This window comes from Oryx dammah, unplaced genomic scaffold (genome assembly GCF_014754425.2).
Source record: "Oryx dammah isolate SB20612 unplaced genomic scaffold, SCBI_Odam_1.1 HiC_scaffold_29, whole genome shotgun sequence".
In the NCBI taxonomy this organism is placed as follows: Eukaryota; Metazoa; Chordata; class Mammalia; order Artiodactyla; family Bovidae; genus Oryx; species Oryx dammah.
The window spans coordinates 75,811,796-75,829,953 of record NW_024070213.1 but is presented as its reverse complement, the minus strand read 5'-3'; the positions used below and the strand labels follow the sequence as shown (position 1 = coordinate 75,829,953).

Sequence of the window (18,158 nt, the reverse complement as noted above, 5' to 3'; positions counted from 1 at the left end):
CTGGTGGCTCAGATGGTAAAGCGTCTGCCTGCAATACAGGAGATCCAGGTTTGATCCCTGGGCTGGGAAGATCTCCTGGAGAAGGAAATGGCAACCCACTCCAGTATTCCTGCTTGGAGAATCCCAGGGACGGAGGAGCCTGATAGGCTACAGTCCATGGGGTCGCAAAGAGTCGAACACGACTGAGCGACTTCACTTCTTCACTTCACATCTATACAATGGAATACTTCTCAGCCATAAAAAAAAAAAAAAAGAAATAATGCCATTTGCAGCAACACAGATGCAACTAGAGGTTATCATACTAAATGAAGTAAGTCAGAAAGAGAAAGCAAATACCATATGAGGTCATTCATATGTGGAATCTAAAAGATGACACAAATAAACCTATCTACGAAGCAGAAACGTATTCATTAACAGAGAGAACAGATTAGTGCTTGCTAGGAGAGAGAATTTGTGGGGACAGACTGAAGAGAAGGTAGGGGTTAACAGATGTGAGCTTTTATATATATAATGGATAAACAAGAGGGTTCTGCTGTATGGCAAAAGGAACTATGTTCACTATCTTATGATAAGCCATAATGGAGAAGAATATAAAAAAGAATATATGTATACTATTTTATTATAGTTGATTTACAATGTTATATTAATTACTCCTGTACAACAAAGTGATTCAGATATATATGTATATATACACACATGTATATATACATATATACATACATACATATATATATCTGAATATATATAGGAAATGGTAACCCACTCCAGTATTCTTGCCTGGGAAATCCCATGGACAGAGGACCCTTGTTACAGTCCACGGGGTCACAAAGAGTCAGATATGACTAAGCAACTAAACACACACACATATATGTATATATATATATATCTGAATCACCTTGCTATATAGGAGTAATTAATGTAACATTTTAAATCAACTTAAAAAAAATTTAAAAACCCAGTGAAGGAAAAGTATAATAATGAGAAATTGCCTCCTTTCTTTCTCAAAGGATTAATAAGAAGATTTGAATTATAATGAGAAAGACTTGAGCTAACAACTAAAGTGGAGAACTTTAGCAAGGAGAATTATGTGTCAAAATCAGTCTTTTTGAGAGGATTTTAATTTTAATGTTTAATGGAAAAGTTCCATCTTATAAGAAATAGATTAGATCCTTCTTAAGCCTCCTCTTCTGATGATGCACCCAAAGAAAAATGTGAGAAACAGTGTTATCTAATATTTTACTTAGTTATATCAGTTTCAGCTTACAGTCACTCCTTAATATATTTACATGTGTGTATGCATGCATGCACACGTGCACACACACACACCACAAACCAGCCCTACCAAAGAAACAAAATATCTTACATCTGCTAGGCTAGGAGTTGCTATGACAACAGAGTGTAAGAAATATATGTTTTTTTCTAATTCTAAAATGGCATCTCGTCTGTCTACCTCAAAGCACTCTAAAAAATAAGACACAATACAATAACTTATTACTAAAAATAGTTATACAAAAAAAATTTTTTTATCCCAAACCTCTCTGTTTTATACTTCCTTCTATCCTCTATCATTTTTACTTAAAAAAAAATCATCCACAAACAGAAATAAACTCTGAAACAAATAATTCTTAATACTTTGACCTGAACAATAACCAAAAGCTAACCAGTTAAACCACTTCTGTTGTCAAGGGGAAACTGCAGTGATCTTTATTTCTTTGTGTGGAGAGCTGATATTAAAATCAAATGTAGTGTTAAAGTTGGGTTTGGCTCCTGTATCTATTATCCTTACATTTAGTCATTTTTGGCTATGCCGGGTCATTGGTGCTGCATGTAGGCTTTCCCTAGTTGTGGTGGGCAGGAGCTACCCTTTGTTGCAGTGCATGGACTTCTCATTATGATGGCTGCTCTTGTTGCAGAGCACAGGTCTAGGCACATGGGCTTCCGGAGTGCAGGCTCAGCAGTTGTGGCATATGGGCTTGCTGCTCCATGGCATGTGGTAGCCTCCTGGACCGGGGATCAAACCAGTGTCCCTTGCATTGCAAGGTATACTATTAACCACTGGACCACCAGGGAAGCCCTCTATTATCCTTGACAGCCACCCCCCTCCCCGCAATAGGAAACAGGATCTTATTAATAAACAATCCATCAAATTACTAGGAAAACAGTTTTAGTGCCAAATATTTTTGCTGAATGAGAAATACTACTGGTTTCAATTTTTATCTTTTATTTATCATTTTATTTTATTCTTTTACAGTGTATTTTTTCCTGAAGCATGGTTGATTTACAATGTTGTATTAATTACTCCTGTACAGCAAAATGATTCAGTTATACATAAATGTGTGTGTGTACATATATATTCTATTTTTAAAAATTAATTTCCATTTTATGGTTTGTCATATGATACTGAATATAGTTTTCTTACTATACAGTAGAATCTTCTGTTTATCCTTTCCATGTATAACAGCTTACATCTGCTTAACCCCAACCTCTCACACCTTCCCTCCCCCATCCTTCCCCTTTGACAACCATAAACAAGTTCTCTATGTCCATGAGTCTGTATTTCACAGATAGGTTCATGTTCATATAAAATATAATAGCAAATGGTATTTGTCTTTCTCTGGCTGTCTTTACTTAGTATGATAATCTCTGGTTGCATCCATGTTGCTGAAAATAGCATTATTTCATTATTTTTTTATGGCTCAGTACTATTTCATTTTGTGGAACACGCCAAATCTTCTTTATCCATTCATCTGTCCCTATTCATTTAGGTTGCTTCCATGTCTTGGCTATTGTAAATAGTGCTGCTTTGATGATAGGAGTGCATGTATCTTTTCAAATTATAGCTTTATCTAGGTATATGCCCAGGATTGGGATTGCTAGATCACGTGTGCTTCCCTGGTTGCTCAGACCGTAAAAAATCTGCCTGCAGTATGGGAGAACTGAGTTTGATCCCTGGGTCAGGAAGATCCCCCTGGAGAAGGGAATGGCAACCCACTCCAGTATTCTTGCCTGGAGAATTCCATGGACAGAAGAGCCTGGCAGGCTGCAGTCCATGAAATCACAAAGAATCAGAAATTACTGAGCGACTAATACACACACACAGAAACTCTAATTTTAGCTTTTTGAGTAATCTTAATGCTGTTTTCCATCGTCACTGTACCAATTTACATTCCTACCAACAGTATAAGTAAGATGTTTGCATTTTTCTTCACACCCTCTCCAGCATTTATTATTTGAAGACTTTTTCATGATAGCTGTTCTGACTGATGTGAGTTGGTACCTCATTGCAGTTTTGACTTGCGTTTCTCTAATAATTAGAGATAATGAGCCTCTTTCTATGTACCTATTGACCATGGGTATGTCTTCTTTGGAGAATTATCTATTTATGTCTTCTGCCCATTTTTTGGTTGGGTTATTTTTTGTTGTTATTGAATCATAGGAGTTGTTTGTGTGTTTTAGAAATTAAGCCCTTGTCAGTCGTATCATTTACAAAGACTTTGCTCCCAGTCCATAGATTGTCTTTTAATTTTGCTTACATTTTCCTTTGCCATGCAAAAGCTTACAAGTTTGATTAGGTCTCATTTGTTTATTTTTGCTTTTATTTCTATTGTTTTGGGAGACTGACTTAAGAAAACATTGATTATGTCAGCGAATGTTTTGTCTGTGTTCTCTACTAAAAGTTTTGTGGTGTCTTCTCTTGTATTTAACTCTTTAAGCCATTTTGAGTCTTTTTTTGCATGTGGTATGAGGCTGTGTTCCAATTCTATTGATTTATGTATGGCTGTCCAACTTTCCCAATACCACTTGCTGAAGAGACTATATTTTCCCCATTGTGTATTCTTGCCACCTTTGTCAAAGATTATCCATAGATATGTGAGTTTATTTCTGGGCTCTATTCTGTTCCATTGACAGAAAGAAGACAGAGAAAGGAAAAAATGATAAAGAGCTAGAGGGTGAAAATGAAAGGAAGAGAGTAAACAGAAGTATATGGTGGCAAATGTCAGGTGCCTCTGATGGTAGTAGATGGTCATTTCCAGAGAAAAAAACTGAGCTAGTGGAAAAAAGTGTTGAGTGCAATCAGAAAAATATATATAGATTTTTTTCCCAAAGGAAATAGTTGCAATGTTACCAGGTTAAATGCCTGCTCTAAATTTGTCATATTAGCCATACTTACTTTTGCAGTCTTAGATCAATAAAATTCTATCGAGAGTGATTAGGTATTTACATTATTGATAAAATTATCTCAATAAATGTTTGCAAACAGAATTGTGACATGATCGATAATTAGCTACTAAAATGTATTTTTCATGTAATTAGAACCTTGTCACCAAGAATGAACTGTCTTTTGCAGCAAGGTTCTTTCAGTGACCTGTCATCTTTCTTCTGCCTCATAGTCATGATTCACCAATCTGCAATAAAGCTTATTGTATTATGAGCAAATATAAAAAAAATTTATTTAAAATCTAAGAAGAATATGAAATTCTATTCCAAAGAAGGGGGAATGACTGCTTTTTTTGCTTTATCATTTGTCATCTTAAACATGTCATTATTCACTTTTCTCCTTTAAAGTTGTTAACATTGCAGTTCATATTGCCAAATAAAGGTTTATAATTCAAAATGAAAATTATTAATTTATTTGTGCTTATTTTTAAGACCAAAATATGCATTGCTAGATGAATGCACCAGTGCTGTCAGCATTGATGTTGAAGGAAAGATATTTCAGGCTGCAAAAGGAGCTGGAATTTCCTTACTTTCTATAACACACAGGCCTTCACTTTGGTAAGTGTTTCCAATGCTCATTTATGATAAATGATTTTTCTTTTTGTTTCTTAAAGAATGACTTTGCTAAACTTTTTACCACAGAGCATAAGACATTTCAATTATTTTCCACCTGCATTTCAGTTAAGGTTAAACTATGCCTAAGAGAGTGAAATCACTCTTTTTTAAGCTAAAAGTTGAAGTTCCTGTACTTGATAACATATGACAGAAATTACTAATCTTTTCCATATGCTTTTCAAAATTGTATTTATTTATTTTATTTCTGGCTGCACGAGGTCTTTGTTGTTGCACACGGACTTTCCTTGGTTGCGGCGGGAACGAAGCAGGGCCTACTCTCTAGTTGTGGTATGCGGACTTCTCATTACAGTGGCTTCTGTTGCTGCAGAGCATGGGCTCCAAAGCGTGCGGGCTCAGTAGCTGCTGCTCCCAAACTCAGTAACTGTGTGCGTGGGCTGTAGAGTACAGCCTCAGTAGTTTAATTGTTCCACAGCCTGTGAATTCTCTCTGGATCAGCAATTGAACCAGTGTGCCCTGCATTAGCAGGTGGATTCTTAACCACTAGACAACCAAACAAGTCCTTTCATATACTTTTGAGTAACTCTCTTTAGGTTTTAAGTTTCCAAAACTTTTACCTCCCAATGGGTGTGGGACCTTACCAACATTAAATTGAAAACTATGTCAAGGGAAAAATTAGAGTGTATAAACAGAGCTTTTTTTCCCCCCTTTGTTTTAACAAAAAAATGCACAGACATTTTTTGTAAATAATATTTTATAAAACCTAATGGAATTTTCTCTTTTTTAAAAAAAGATCACCATTTTTATCATCCTCTCATGTTTTTATTGATTCATCATCATCATAAGAGTCACTAATGCAGATTCAACACCTATTCTATTCCAAGCTTATTTTTTTTAAGCCTAATAGCAACCTTACAGAGTATAGGTAGCCCAATTTTTCCCATTATACAGATGAAGAAACTGAGAGCTAGAAAATGAGGAACATAATTTTCTATGATCATATTCTCTATACCCTCCTCTATTGCACTACTTATTATAGGGAACTCAAAAGGTATCTCATGCATGGTTCATAAAAAAACTTTAATTCTCACTACATTCACTGTCTACATTTGCATTTCTGTTTCATCAATCAAAATCTTTTCCTTTGACATGTTAGTAGGTATATAGTGGACTCTACATGCTATGGCTTCCTATTTCCCAAGGGATAGGCAGGATTCCTCCTCTCTCTCTGACTGGAGCATTCTGTAGCATGTGGCTGATCACATTTGTGCCAAAGCTGTCATTATGTACATGACTTCAAACCTAGACTAAATAGCAAGCTTTAAGTTAATGCTTAAAGCATTTCCAGCCCTTTACCTTAGAGAATGTTTACTTTAAGACTGTGAGTAAGTTGAGTGTTCAGTTCAGATCAGATTTTATTTGTTCAAAGTTCTTCTTTGACTCTGAATTCTACTTTTGAGAGGATAATCTATTTCTTCTCAACTCTACTATTTGAGAGGATAATCACTTCATGTAAACATTCAGATTTTTTAAAATATTTTTATTTCTCAAAGTTTACCTGAAAATAGAGAATTTCATGAAGTGACCTTTTCTATAGAATTTTGTAGTTCGTCTCTCTGTTGTTAAAAATATTAATCAGCATCTGGAGTGATAGGACCCTGATTTGCCAATCTCCACAGAGGCAGTCTGGATCTGGTCCAGGATGAGTTAAAGTCCATGTCGATGAGTGATATCTATGACCTTCTCTTGGAGAGAACCAACAAGAATTGGTTTAATACAATTATGACGTATGCCTGTGGAGCCAGACTTGTAGAACTCTTGAGTCCTTTCTAACACAGTCCTGGTGTTTTTATAACCTCTATCAATGAGTTTATTATGCATTCTTGTCATTTAGTTCCTATTCAAGTAGCCTAAAGTGGCATTGGAAGCATGCTTAACTGTTTTTTTTTTTTCTTAATTTAGAACAAAGAGGGTTTTGTTGTTGTTTTTAAGACTTTTCTTAAAAAGGAAAAGTTTTAGGTTCATAGCAAAATTGAACATACAGAAATATGCCCATACTCTCTGTCCCTATACATGTATAGCCTCCTCCATGATCAACGTCCCCCTCCAGAGTGGTATAATTGTTACAATTGATGAACCTATATTGACACATTTTTAGCATCCAAAGTCCATACTTTTCCTTAGGATTCAGTTACTGTTGTGCGTTGTATAGGTTCGGACAGATTTATAAATACATATGTCTACCATTATAGTCATACATGACTGAGCCTGCACACTTTCAGGCTCAATTCAGTTTATTTTCAGTTCAGTTCAGTTCAGTCGCTCAGTTATGTCCGACTCTTCACAATGCCATGGATGCAGCTCCATGCCAGATTTCCCTGTCCATCACCAACTGCCAGAACTTACTCAAACTCATGTCCATTAGGTCAGTGGTGCAATCCAACCATATCATCCTCTGTCATCCCCTTTTCCTCCTTCCTTCATTCTTTCCCAGTATCAAGGTCTTTTCCAATGAGTCAGTTGTTTGCATCAGGTAGCCAAAGTACTGGAGTTTCAGCTTCAGCATCAGTTCAGTTCAAGTCAGTTTAATTGCTCAGTCGTGTCTGACTCTGTGACTCTATGGACTACAGCACACCAGGCCTCCCTCTCCATCACCAACTCCCAGAGTTTACTCAAACTCGTGTCCAATGAGTTGGTGATGCCATCCAACCGTCTCATCCTCTGTCACCCTGTTTTCCCACCTTCAATCTTCCCCAGCATCAGGGTCTTATCAAATACGTCAGTTCTTTGTTTTGCATCAGGTGGCCAAAGTATTGGAGTTTCAGCTTCAACATCAGTCCTTCCAATGAATATTCATGACTGATCTCCTTTAGGATGGACTGGTTGGATCTCCTTGCAGCTCAAGGGACTCACAAAAGTCTTCTTCAACCCCACAGTTCAAAAGCATCAATTTTTCAGTGTTCACCTTTCTTTATAGCCCAACTCACATCCATATATGACTACTGGAAAAACCATAGCTTTGACTAGATAGACCTTTGTTGGCAAAGTAATGTCTCTGCTTTTTAATCCTCTGTCTAGGTTGGTCATAGCTTTTCTTCCAGGAAGCAAGCATCTTTTAATTTCATGTCTGCAATCACCATCTGCAGTGATTTTGGAGCCGAAAAAAATAAAGTCTCTCACTGTTTTCATTGTTTCCCCGTCAATTTGCCATGAATGGATGGCACCAGATGCCATGATGTCTGTTTTCTGAATGTTGAGTTTTAAGCCAGTTTTTTCACTCTCCTTGTTCACTTTCATCAAGAGGCTTTTTAGTTCTTTTTTGCTTTCTGCCATAAAGGTGATATCATCTGCATATCTGAGGTTATTGATAGTTCTCCTGGAAATCTTGATTCCAGCTTGTGCTTCCTCCAGCCCAGCATTTTGCTTGATCATTCTGCATATAAGTTAAATAAGCAGGGTGGCAATATATACCCTTGACGTACTTCTTTCCCGATTTGTAACCAGTCTGTTGTTTGATGTCCAGTTCTAACTGTTGCCTCTTGACCTGCATACAGATTTCTCAGGAGGCAGGTCAGGTGGTCTGGTATTCCCATCTCTTGAAGAATTTTCCACAGTTTGTTGTGATCCACACAGTCAAAGACTTTGGCATAGTCAATAAAGAGAAGTAGATGTTTTTCTGGAATTCTCTTGTTTTTTCTATGATCCAGCTGATGTTGGCAATTTGATCTCTGGTTCCTCTGCCTTTTCTAAACCCAGCTTGAACATCTAGAAGTCACAGTTCATGTACTGTTGAAGCCTGGCTTGGAGAATTTTGAGCATTATTTTGCTAGCATGTGAGATGAATTCAATTGTGCAGTAGTTTGAGCATTCTTTGGCATTGTCTTTCTTTGGGATTGGGATGAAAACTGACCTTTTCCAGTCCTATGGCAATTGCTGAGTTTTCCAAATTTGCTATCATATTGAGTGCACCACTTTCACAGCATCATATTTTAGGATTTGAAATAGCTCATAGGGAACTGGAATGCAAAAGTAGGAAGTCAAGAGATACTTGAGGTAGCAGTCCAGTTTGGTCTTGGTGTACAAAATGAAGCAGGGGAAAGGCTAACGTACCAAGAGAATGCACTGGTCATAGCAAACATCCTTTTCCAACAACACAAGAGAAGACTTTACACATGGACATCACCAGATAGTCAACACCAAAATCAGATTGATTATATTCTTTGCAGCCAAAGATGGAGAAGCTCTATACAGTCAGCAAAAACGAGACTAGGAGCTGACTGTGGCTCAGATCATGAATTCCTTATTGCCAAATTCAGACTCAAATTGAAGAAAGTAGGGAAAACTACTAGACCATAGATGTATGACCTAAATCAAATCCCTTATGATTGTACAGTGGAAGTGAGAAATAGATTTAAGGGAACAGATCTAATAGAGTGCCTGATGAACTGTGGATGGAGGTTCATGACATTGTACAAGAGATAGGGATCAAGACCATCCCCCCAAAAAAGTAATGCAAAAAAGGCAAAATGGTTGTCAGAGGGACCTTACAAATAGCAGAGAAAAGAAGAGAAGCTAAAGGCAAAGGAGAAAAGGAAAGATATACCCATTTCATTGCAGAGTTCCAAAGAATAGAAAGGAGAAATAAGAAAGCCTTCTTCAGTAATCAGTGCAAAGAAAGAGAGGAAAACAATAGAATAGGAAAGACTAGAGGTCTCTTCAGGAAAATTAGAGATACCAAGGGAACATTTCATGCAAAGATGGGCACAATAAAGGACAGAAATGGTATAGACCTAACAGAAACAGAAGATATTAAGAAGACATGGCAAAAATACACAGAAGAACTGTACCGAAAAGACCTTAATGACCAGATAATCATGATGATGTGACCACTCACCTAAATCCAGACATCTTGGAATGTGAAGTCAAGTGGGCCTTAGGAAGCATGACAAAGAACAAAGCTAGTGGAAGTGATGGCATTCCAGTTGACTGTTTTAAGTTTTAAAAGATGATGCTGTGAAAGTGCTGCCCTCAATATGTCCTCAAATTTGAAAAATACATCCTTATAGTATTATACAGAGTGTTTTGATTGCTCTAAAAATCCTCTGTGCTCTGCCATTTTATCTCTCTCCTCAACCCATGGATCATGAGTTCCAATCCCACAACTTCATGACAAATAGAAAGGGAAAAAGTGGAAGCAAAACAGATTTTATTTTCTTGGGCTCCAAATCACTGCAGATGGTGACTGCAACCATGAAATTAAAAGACTTTTGTTCCTTGGAAGGAAAGCTATTATAAACCTAGACAGTGTATTAAAAAGTAGAGACATCATTTTGCCAATAAATGTCCATCTAGTCAAAGCTCTGGTTTTTCCAGTAGTCATGTATGGATGTGAGAATTGGACTATAAAGAAGCCTGAGCACTGAAGAATTGATGCTTTGAACTGTGGTGCTGGAGAATATTCTTGAGATTCCCTTAGGTTGCAAAGTGATCAAACTAGTCAATCCTGAATGAAATCAACCCTGAATATTCATTGGAAGGACTGAGGCTGAAACTGAAATTCTAATATTTTTGTTCACCTGATGCGAAGAATCAACTCATTAGAAAAGACCCTGATGCTGGGAAAGATTGAGGGCAGCAAGAGAAGGGGACCACAAAGGAAGAGATGGTTGGATAGCATCACTGGCTCAATGGTCATGGGTTTGAGCAAATTCTGGAGATAGTGAAGGACAGTGAAGCCTGGTGCACTGCAGTCCATGGGGTTGCAAAGAGTTGGACACAACTTAGAGACTGAACAACAACAACGTCAACCCCAGAAACCACTCATCTGTAATGTGTCCACAGTTTTTCCTTTCCCAGAATATCATGTACCTGGAACCATATAGTATGTAGCCTTTTCAGATTGGTTTCTTTAATTTAGTGATAATCATTTGTTTCCTCCATGTCTTTTCACAGCTTGATACCTCATTTCTTTTTAGTGTTAAATAATATTTCATTGTTTCAATGTACAGTTTGTTTATCCATTCACCTACTGAAGATAGGCTTGGTTACCTCCAAGTGTTAGCCATTATGAATAAAGATGTTATAAACATTCGTATTCAGGTTTTTGTGTTGACATGCATTTTCTCAAGTCCTTTAAGTAAATATTAAGAAGTGAAGTTACTGGATTGTACTGGTAAGATTGTGTTTAGTTTTGTTAGAAACTACAAAACTGTATTCCAAAACAGCTATAGCATTTTTCATTTCCATTAGCAATGAAAGCCCCTGGAGAAGGAAATGGCCACCCACTCCAGTATTCTTGCCTGGAGAATCCCATGGACAAAGGCGCCTAGCAGGCTACAGTCCATGGGTTTACAAGAGTGGGACACAACTTAGCAACTAAGCCACCAAAAAACAATGAAAGAGAGTTCCTGTTGGTCCACAGCTTTGTCAGCTTTTGAAGATGTCAGTGTTCTGGAATTTGGCCATTTCAAACAGGTGTGTAGTAGACAATTTTTTAAATAAATAATAAAATCTAATTTCATATTTTTGAACCAAAAAAACAAACAAACATGTTTTTAATTGTAGCTACCCATAGTGTATTTCCCTGTAAACTAATAATCATGTTAGTTCTGACTTATGAACTAGTTTAGTCATTTTAGGTTATAGAAATCTATCATTTCTGATTATCTTTTATTCCTACACGAAATTCTTATTTTCCCTGAAAAGATTTCAGAAGAGCAAAAATATGTATTATATTTCCTCCATACAACAAATGGATAATTGTTGATTGTAAAGAGTAAAATCAATACTGTATCTGAAGACATCAAAAATTATAGAAGCTTATTAAATTATTTGATTCCTGAATAGAATTACAATTTTATAATTACCGCTATCCAATGCTTTATCTTATTTGTACAGAAAGTCTGCAGATTATTTCCAATAAGCCTCTGTTAAAATAGTTTTCTTTTAAATTCCTCTGACTAAAATAAACCCTGAAGTAGTATTTTAGCACATCATATAGAACATAGGTCATGAAACACCGATATAGTTTCTTCCCCTGTGTAGAAACCAAATAATGTTGTAGGACTGGAATGATGAGGCAACCCTTCAATATACACTGAAAGTGGAAGTTGCTCAAGATCTGAACTACTACATTCTGAAATTGCTCCTGGTTGAAGATTCACGGTTAGGAAAGTCCAACAGAAGTTGACAATGAGATAAACAAAATGATTTTTTTTCCTATTAATTCTCTTTCCTGTATCACTATCCTTCTTTATTTTTTCATTACTTTTGTTTTAGCTCTCATATTTTAATAGCAATGTTGTCATTAAAAACAAATTTCCTTTGATGTAAGAACAAATTGTTTTAAATTTAATTTTTGCAAGGTCCCACCTGTTGGGAGGTCAAATTTTTGGAAAAGTTGAAACCCTAAAGATAGTTACTCAAAAGTATATGGAAAAGATTAATATCTGTCATATGATATCAAACATATGAACATCAGCCTTCAGCTTAAGAGTGATATTTACCCTTTTAGACATAGTTTAATTTAATTAGTTTAATTTCCCCATCTTAATGGTAAAATCATCCAATCAAAATGTAATGAAACCTAAATTTCTATCAATCAATAAATAGACAAAATGTATAGTACCATAAATGGAATATTAGCCATAAAAATGAAGTACTAATAATACAACTTTTAGATCATTTGTTGGGCGGAAGAAGTCAGTAACAAAATGCCGTTTTGTATGAGTCTGTATGTATGAAATATCCAGAACAGACAAATCTGCAGAGAGGAGCTTGGTAGTAGGCAGGGACTGAGCAGCAGAAGAAATGGAGATGGACTGCTAATGGGTATGAGGTTTCTTTGGGGAATGAAGAAATATTCTGGAATTGGATAGTGCTGATGGTTGCATGAGGGTGTGACTATACCAAAAATCACTGAATTTTACATTCTAAAAGAATGAATTTATAATATATAGATCATATTTCAATTTTAGAAAGGAGGGTAAAGTAACCTGATATATCCACACTGAGGATAGTAACTAATAACAATGAGAACTTAAAAGAAAACAAGAAGAAAACCTGTAAGGTAAAGGCATAAAAACTGAAGACACATAGGAACATGTGCCACTTCAGCATAGTGTCAAGATGCAGAGGCTCAGCCATGTGAGGCCAGATCTGCCAGGACTACCTTCTTTAAACATTCACCCTACAATTCCCAAAGATTTGTAACCTTAACTTTCACTTAGGAAAAGGTTGTTTACCTCCTGTCTCATCAGTAAAAATCATGTCTATACCTCTCTGAAATTCCTAGTTATGAACTTGAACCATGAGAAAAAGAGAGCAAATTATATGAAAAGATGAAACTGGCTTTAGAGGACTTCTATAAGTTCATTTTTTAAAAACATTTTAAACTTTGATTTTTGAGAAATTTTTCTTATGTTGACTAATTCATTCCCAAAAGATAGTGTATTTCCTTTATTCTTCTTAGTTATTTTCTTAATAACCTTTAAAATTTTTACTTTCTTGCCTCTGCTTCCTGTTCTTATTCCCATTCTAGTTCAGTTCAGTTCAGTCACTCAGTCATGTCCAGCTCTTTGTGACCCCATGGACTGCTGCACATCAGGCTTCCCTGTCCATCACCAAGTCCCAGAGTTTACTCAAACTCATGTCCATCAAGTTGGTGATCCCATCCAATCATCTCATCCTCTGTCGTTCCCTCCTCCTCTCACTTCAATCTTTCCCAGCATCAGGGTCTTTTCCAATGAGTCCATTCTCATCAGGTGGCCAAAAGATTGGAGTTTCAGCTTCAGTATCAGTCCTTCCAATGAATATTCAGGACTGATTTCCTTTAGGATGGACTGGTTTGATCTCCCTGCAGTCCAAGGGACTCTCAAGAGTCTTCTCCAACACCACAGTTCAAAAGCATCAATTCTTTAGTGCTCAGCTTTCTTTATAGTCCAATTCTCTTTGTAGTCCAACTCTTACATCCATATGTGACTACTGGAAAAACCATAGCTTTGACTAGACAGACCTTTGCTGGCAAAGTAATGTCTCTGCTTTTTAATACACTGTGTAGGTTGGTGATAACTTTTATTCCAAGGGACAAGGATCTTTTAATATCATGGCTGCAGTCACCATCCACAGTGATTTTGGAGCCCCCTAAAATAAATTCTCACTGTTTCCACTGTTTCATCATCTATTTGCCATGAAGTGATGGGACTGGATGCCATGATCTTAGTTTTCTGAATGTTGAGTTTTTAAGCCAACTTTTTCACTCTCCTCTTCCACTTTCATCAAAAAGCTCTTTAGTTCTTCTTCACTTTCTAAGTATGCTTATATTTATTCAGGAGCTATACTAGGTTATGAATATAAATAAATGTAATAGTATGTCTTCCTTTGCAATACACATATATTCAGAATATAAAATAAATTTAATACAAACAATAGAATTTTCTAGAGACTAATGATTTTGGGAGTGAAAACAATCACAAGATTTTACCTCTTGAAGGATTCTTGAAAATTAACTGTAAAATAGACACCTTACTTAAAATTTGCCTTTGAATATCAATTAGAATGATAAATCTGTAAGTAAAATGGCTTTTTGTAATTATTGCTAATAATATGATTTCATTTTGATTATGCAGGAAATACCACACTCATTTATTGCAGTTTGATGGTGAAGGAGGTTGGCGCTTTGAACAACTGGATAGTGCTATTCGTTTAACACTAAGTGAAGAAAAACAAAAGCTAGAATCTCAGCTAGCCGGAATTCCCAAAATGCAGCAGAGACTCAATGAACTATGTAAAATTTTGGGAGAAGACTCAGTGCTGAAAACAATAAAAAATGAAGATGAAACATCCTAATTTATTCTGATATGTTTTAAATGTCAATTTTTAGTTAAAGGCTCAGAGACATGGTTACAGTTCATGCATTGTGTAAAGCTAAGGATGGAGGGAAAAAAGGTAGCAAGAAATGTTTTATAAGATTTTAGCATCAAGGAAATGTATGAGCTGACTTTTCAGAAGAAAATAAACAAATGCATTATGTAAGATTAGTCATTATGGCTTATACTAATTCCTAATGAAAGACTAATTCACATGTAAAACAGGATTTTCTAGGTGAATTAGCAAATTTGCTATGTGTATGTGATGTGTCTGAAAGTCTTGACAAACATGAGACCTGTTTTGAGGATAGACAACTTAAGAACAATGTTTGCGTTGAAACCATGTGCATAAAAATAGAAGTTTGAGTGACATTTTTGTCCATTTATGGTTGTTAGATTTAACAGCTAGAATCTATGTTCCTTTATTGATAGTGGTCAACTAAACCTGTGTACATAATAGTTTGATCGATAATTTCAACATGAAAAAATTCTTTTAATGACAGTGGTTGAAAGAAAGAAGCATGGCTATGTTTCTTTTATATGTAAAAAATATCCTATTTTTAATTTTAAATTTTGAGCATCTCAATATGGGCACATAACAAGTTCATTTTAATAAGAATCTTACTTATTTGTTAGTAAACTTTTTCATTCTAAAAAGAGAATCGCCAATTTAGAAAAGGAGTATCCAAACAATGTTTGTCTCAGCCTGTTACTTTACTTGAAAGGATTATTTATTGCAAATTCTGTCCAAAAATACTTAGCTTGTTTTTATGCTCAAAGGAGTCCACCACATTTAAAAAATAGCAGTGCTATAAGAATAGAGAGATTTTCAAAATCAGAGTAATAATATACATTGAAATAGTACTTTATAATTTGCAATTTATAATAATATAATTTACAATCCTCATTTACATCACTTCATTTTAATCCTTATGGCAAACTTTTAAGGCAGATATTATTTTTCCTAGTTTGCTTTTGAGAAAATTGACATGATATTTGCCTTAATCATGCAAATTTATTTAAGGGCAAATCCCAGGCTCAAATAAAGTTTTCCTATTTCCCTGGTTCAGTGCTATTTTCACTATTATCCTTGAAATTCAACTGGGTTGTAATAGCAATAAAAGATGAGATGTTGTAAAGAGAATAAATTTAGTAATGCTAGTATTGTCATTATTTGATTATTGTCTATAAGATATGGAAATTAAGTATAAAATGGAAAGGTCATTGGTCTGTGGCTTAAAATGGGGCAGGAATGTTAGAAAAATCTTTCAACAATATACACTCTTACTCAATATTAATGTACCCCTACACCCAGCAATCAAAAGGGGAACTGTTATGTCAATTTATTATTTATCAAACATAATGAGAAATAATCTGTATGGAATAGTCTTATGAGATAAATCTTACATATTCGATTGCCCTGGAGTTAGTATGAAAGCCAGGACTACCATTTTAATCTCCTCCTGCCTGTGTGGCCATTGATAGGCCGGAAAAAGTGGAAATACTCTGTTATTAGTGGTTTAAGACTTTATTTGCTTACTTAGACACAGCCATAATAGATGCTAAGTCAGTGACTCTCAGACTTTTTCAGTTGGTAGAAGACCTGGATGTCATTCATGATGCTTGTAATAACACCATAACATTTCACACTTTCAATTCTTTGATGCTGACATTTTAAATTATCAATAAATGCAACCACCTTACTTGAAAGAATGTAATATAAAAATCAAAACCAGTACATCTAGGTTTTTCTGTTAGTATCATTAACTGCTCATTTATTCATTTGTCAGTTACTACTACTTACTTATTAGAAAGGTGAGGCAGGCATCAAAGGTTTTATAAAAAATTCACAGAACTAAAACTTGAGAAATATTATTCATTTATCTAAATTATGTATTAGTAGTTATCCAGTTTATACCACTGTAGGGAAAAGTCTGGGGTGGTTATCTGAAGTTAATTTTTAAAGGTAGAAGAAGAAAATTAAAAGTTGTCATTTTAAACATGTGCATAATTTTTATGCCTTAATTTTCTTAATTTGAAAATAAAGCATTTAGGAAAAAATATATTGTGTTTGAAACTATGAAAAGAATGCCAAAGCAAATATTAGATTTTTAATTAGCCCTTATTTAATATATCCTACCAACTGGCTGAAGTAAATAACTCATAATTTATAATGTACAGGATTCAGGGATTTTTAAAATTCTGTATTAAAAGCTGTACACAGTTTAAATGTTAAGAGTTCTAAAGAAACATATTTTGCATGCACATTTTGTGTCCATTTATTTTCTGAATTTTCTTCCAGGACCAATATCCCCTAACTTGGAGGGGAAAAAACTGTAATTTGAATTTGTATTTATGTTTAATTTAAATGTTTACAAAATGGTCCAAAGAGTATACCATGTTTTACTATTCTTATAGTTAAATTTTGAGAAAAATGTAAGATTGATAAATAAAATAGCCATCTGTGAATATAGCATCCTTGAACATAGCCATCTTTGAATTATAGGTGAGGAATGGAAAAAGAAGGATATTTCAATTTTCAAATGAATCTATTTGCCCAAATTATTTTGACATCTGTTTTATTTTGTTTTGGTCAAAAAAAACCTATGAATTTATAGATATTGATTTTTAAATGTGTTGTTTTTGGTTAACATAAACTTGGAAAGTAAGTTGCATTCTATGAAAATGTTGCATTATATTTCTACAGCATGTAATGTTATGCCAAGCATGAGTCTAAAATAGTGTGTGTTCTTGTAAACAAGATCGTGTGTGAAAATCTCTCTCCATTAATCTCAAGGAGAATGATATATCTTGAAATTCAACTGGAGTTTACATTTGTTTCTGATAGGAATGGTTTTCCCCTGATAATAGTTTAGTTTTTGTTTCAAATTTTGTTCTTCCAGTAAAGGTGTAAATGACCATGTTAATTTTGTTTTGAGACTTTGACTCCAAGTATAATTTCATGTTTGGCAATAGTCTTAGCCTATTTTAATAGGTTTTAATCTGTTTGGAATAGTTTTTTGACTCAATAAGCCTAGAAAAGTTTGTTACATATTGGAACCCCTATCCAGAGAATGTTACATATTTCTGAGATATGCATAAAGTGGTAATCACTTTTATTAAAAGAGATGTCTTTGATATAACTACTTTATGGCAAAATATTCATTTAGAAGTGTAAAATACTTTCACATAGCTCAGAGTATTTACCAGTCTGATGATGTAGGTATGATTGAGAGGCAGGATTTAGATATAATTAAGAGTTATACTTGCAGCGTTTGCCACATGAGAGCTTTCAGATGGATGTAGAGAATATTTTCATTAAAAGCAAATTCCTTCTTCAGAATTGCTGATGCCTTTCCTGATTACCAAGTACAAAAGCCTTTACAGTTTTTGTTGTGAAATTTTCAAAACCAATTATCTACACTTATAAGCAAGCATTGTATATTAGAGGTTGTACTAATGAAAGCAAATGAGAAAAATTCCTTAATGGTAAAAATCACC

The 18,158-nt window shown here is 35.0% G+C and overlaps 1 protein-coding gene across 1 annotated transcript in view; it reads left to right on the top strand.

Moving 5' to 3' along the window:
* The window catches only part of ABCD2 (ATP binding cassette subfamily D member 2), a 90,350-nt gene extending 72,568 nt beyond the window's left edge, over positions 1–17,782 (top strand). The window contains exons 9-10 of the mRNA XM_040233492.1: positions 4,651–4,776; positions 14,418–17,782. Coding sequence (XP_040089426.1) covers positions 4,651–4,776; positions 14,418–14,637 — 346 coding nt within the window. The 3' untranslated portion in view covers positions 14,638–17,782. The remainder of the gene's footprint in view (positions 1–4,650; positions 4,777–14,417) is intronic.
* The last annotated feature ends 376 nt before the right edge of the window (positions 17,783–18,158 follow it).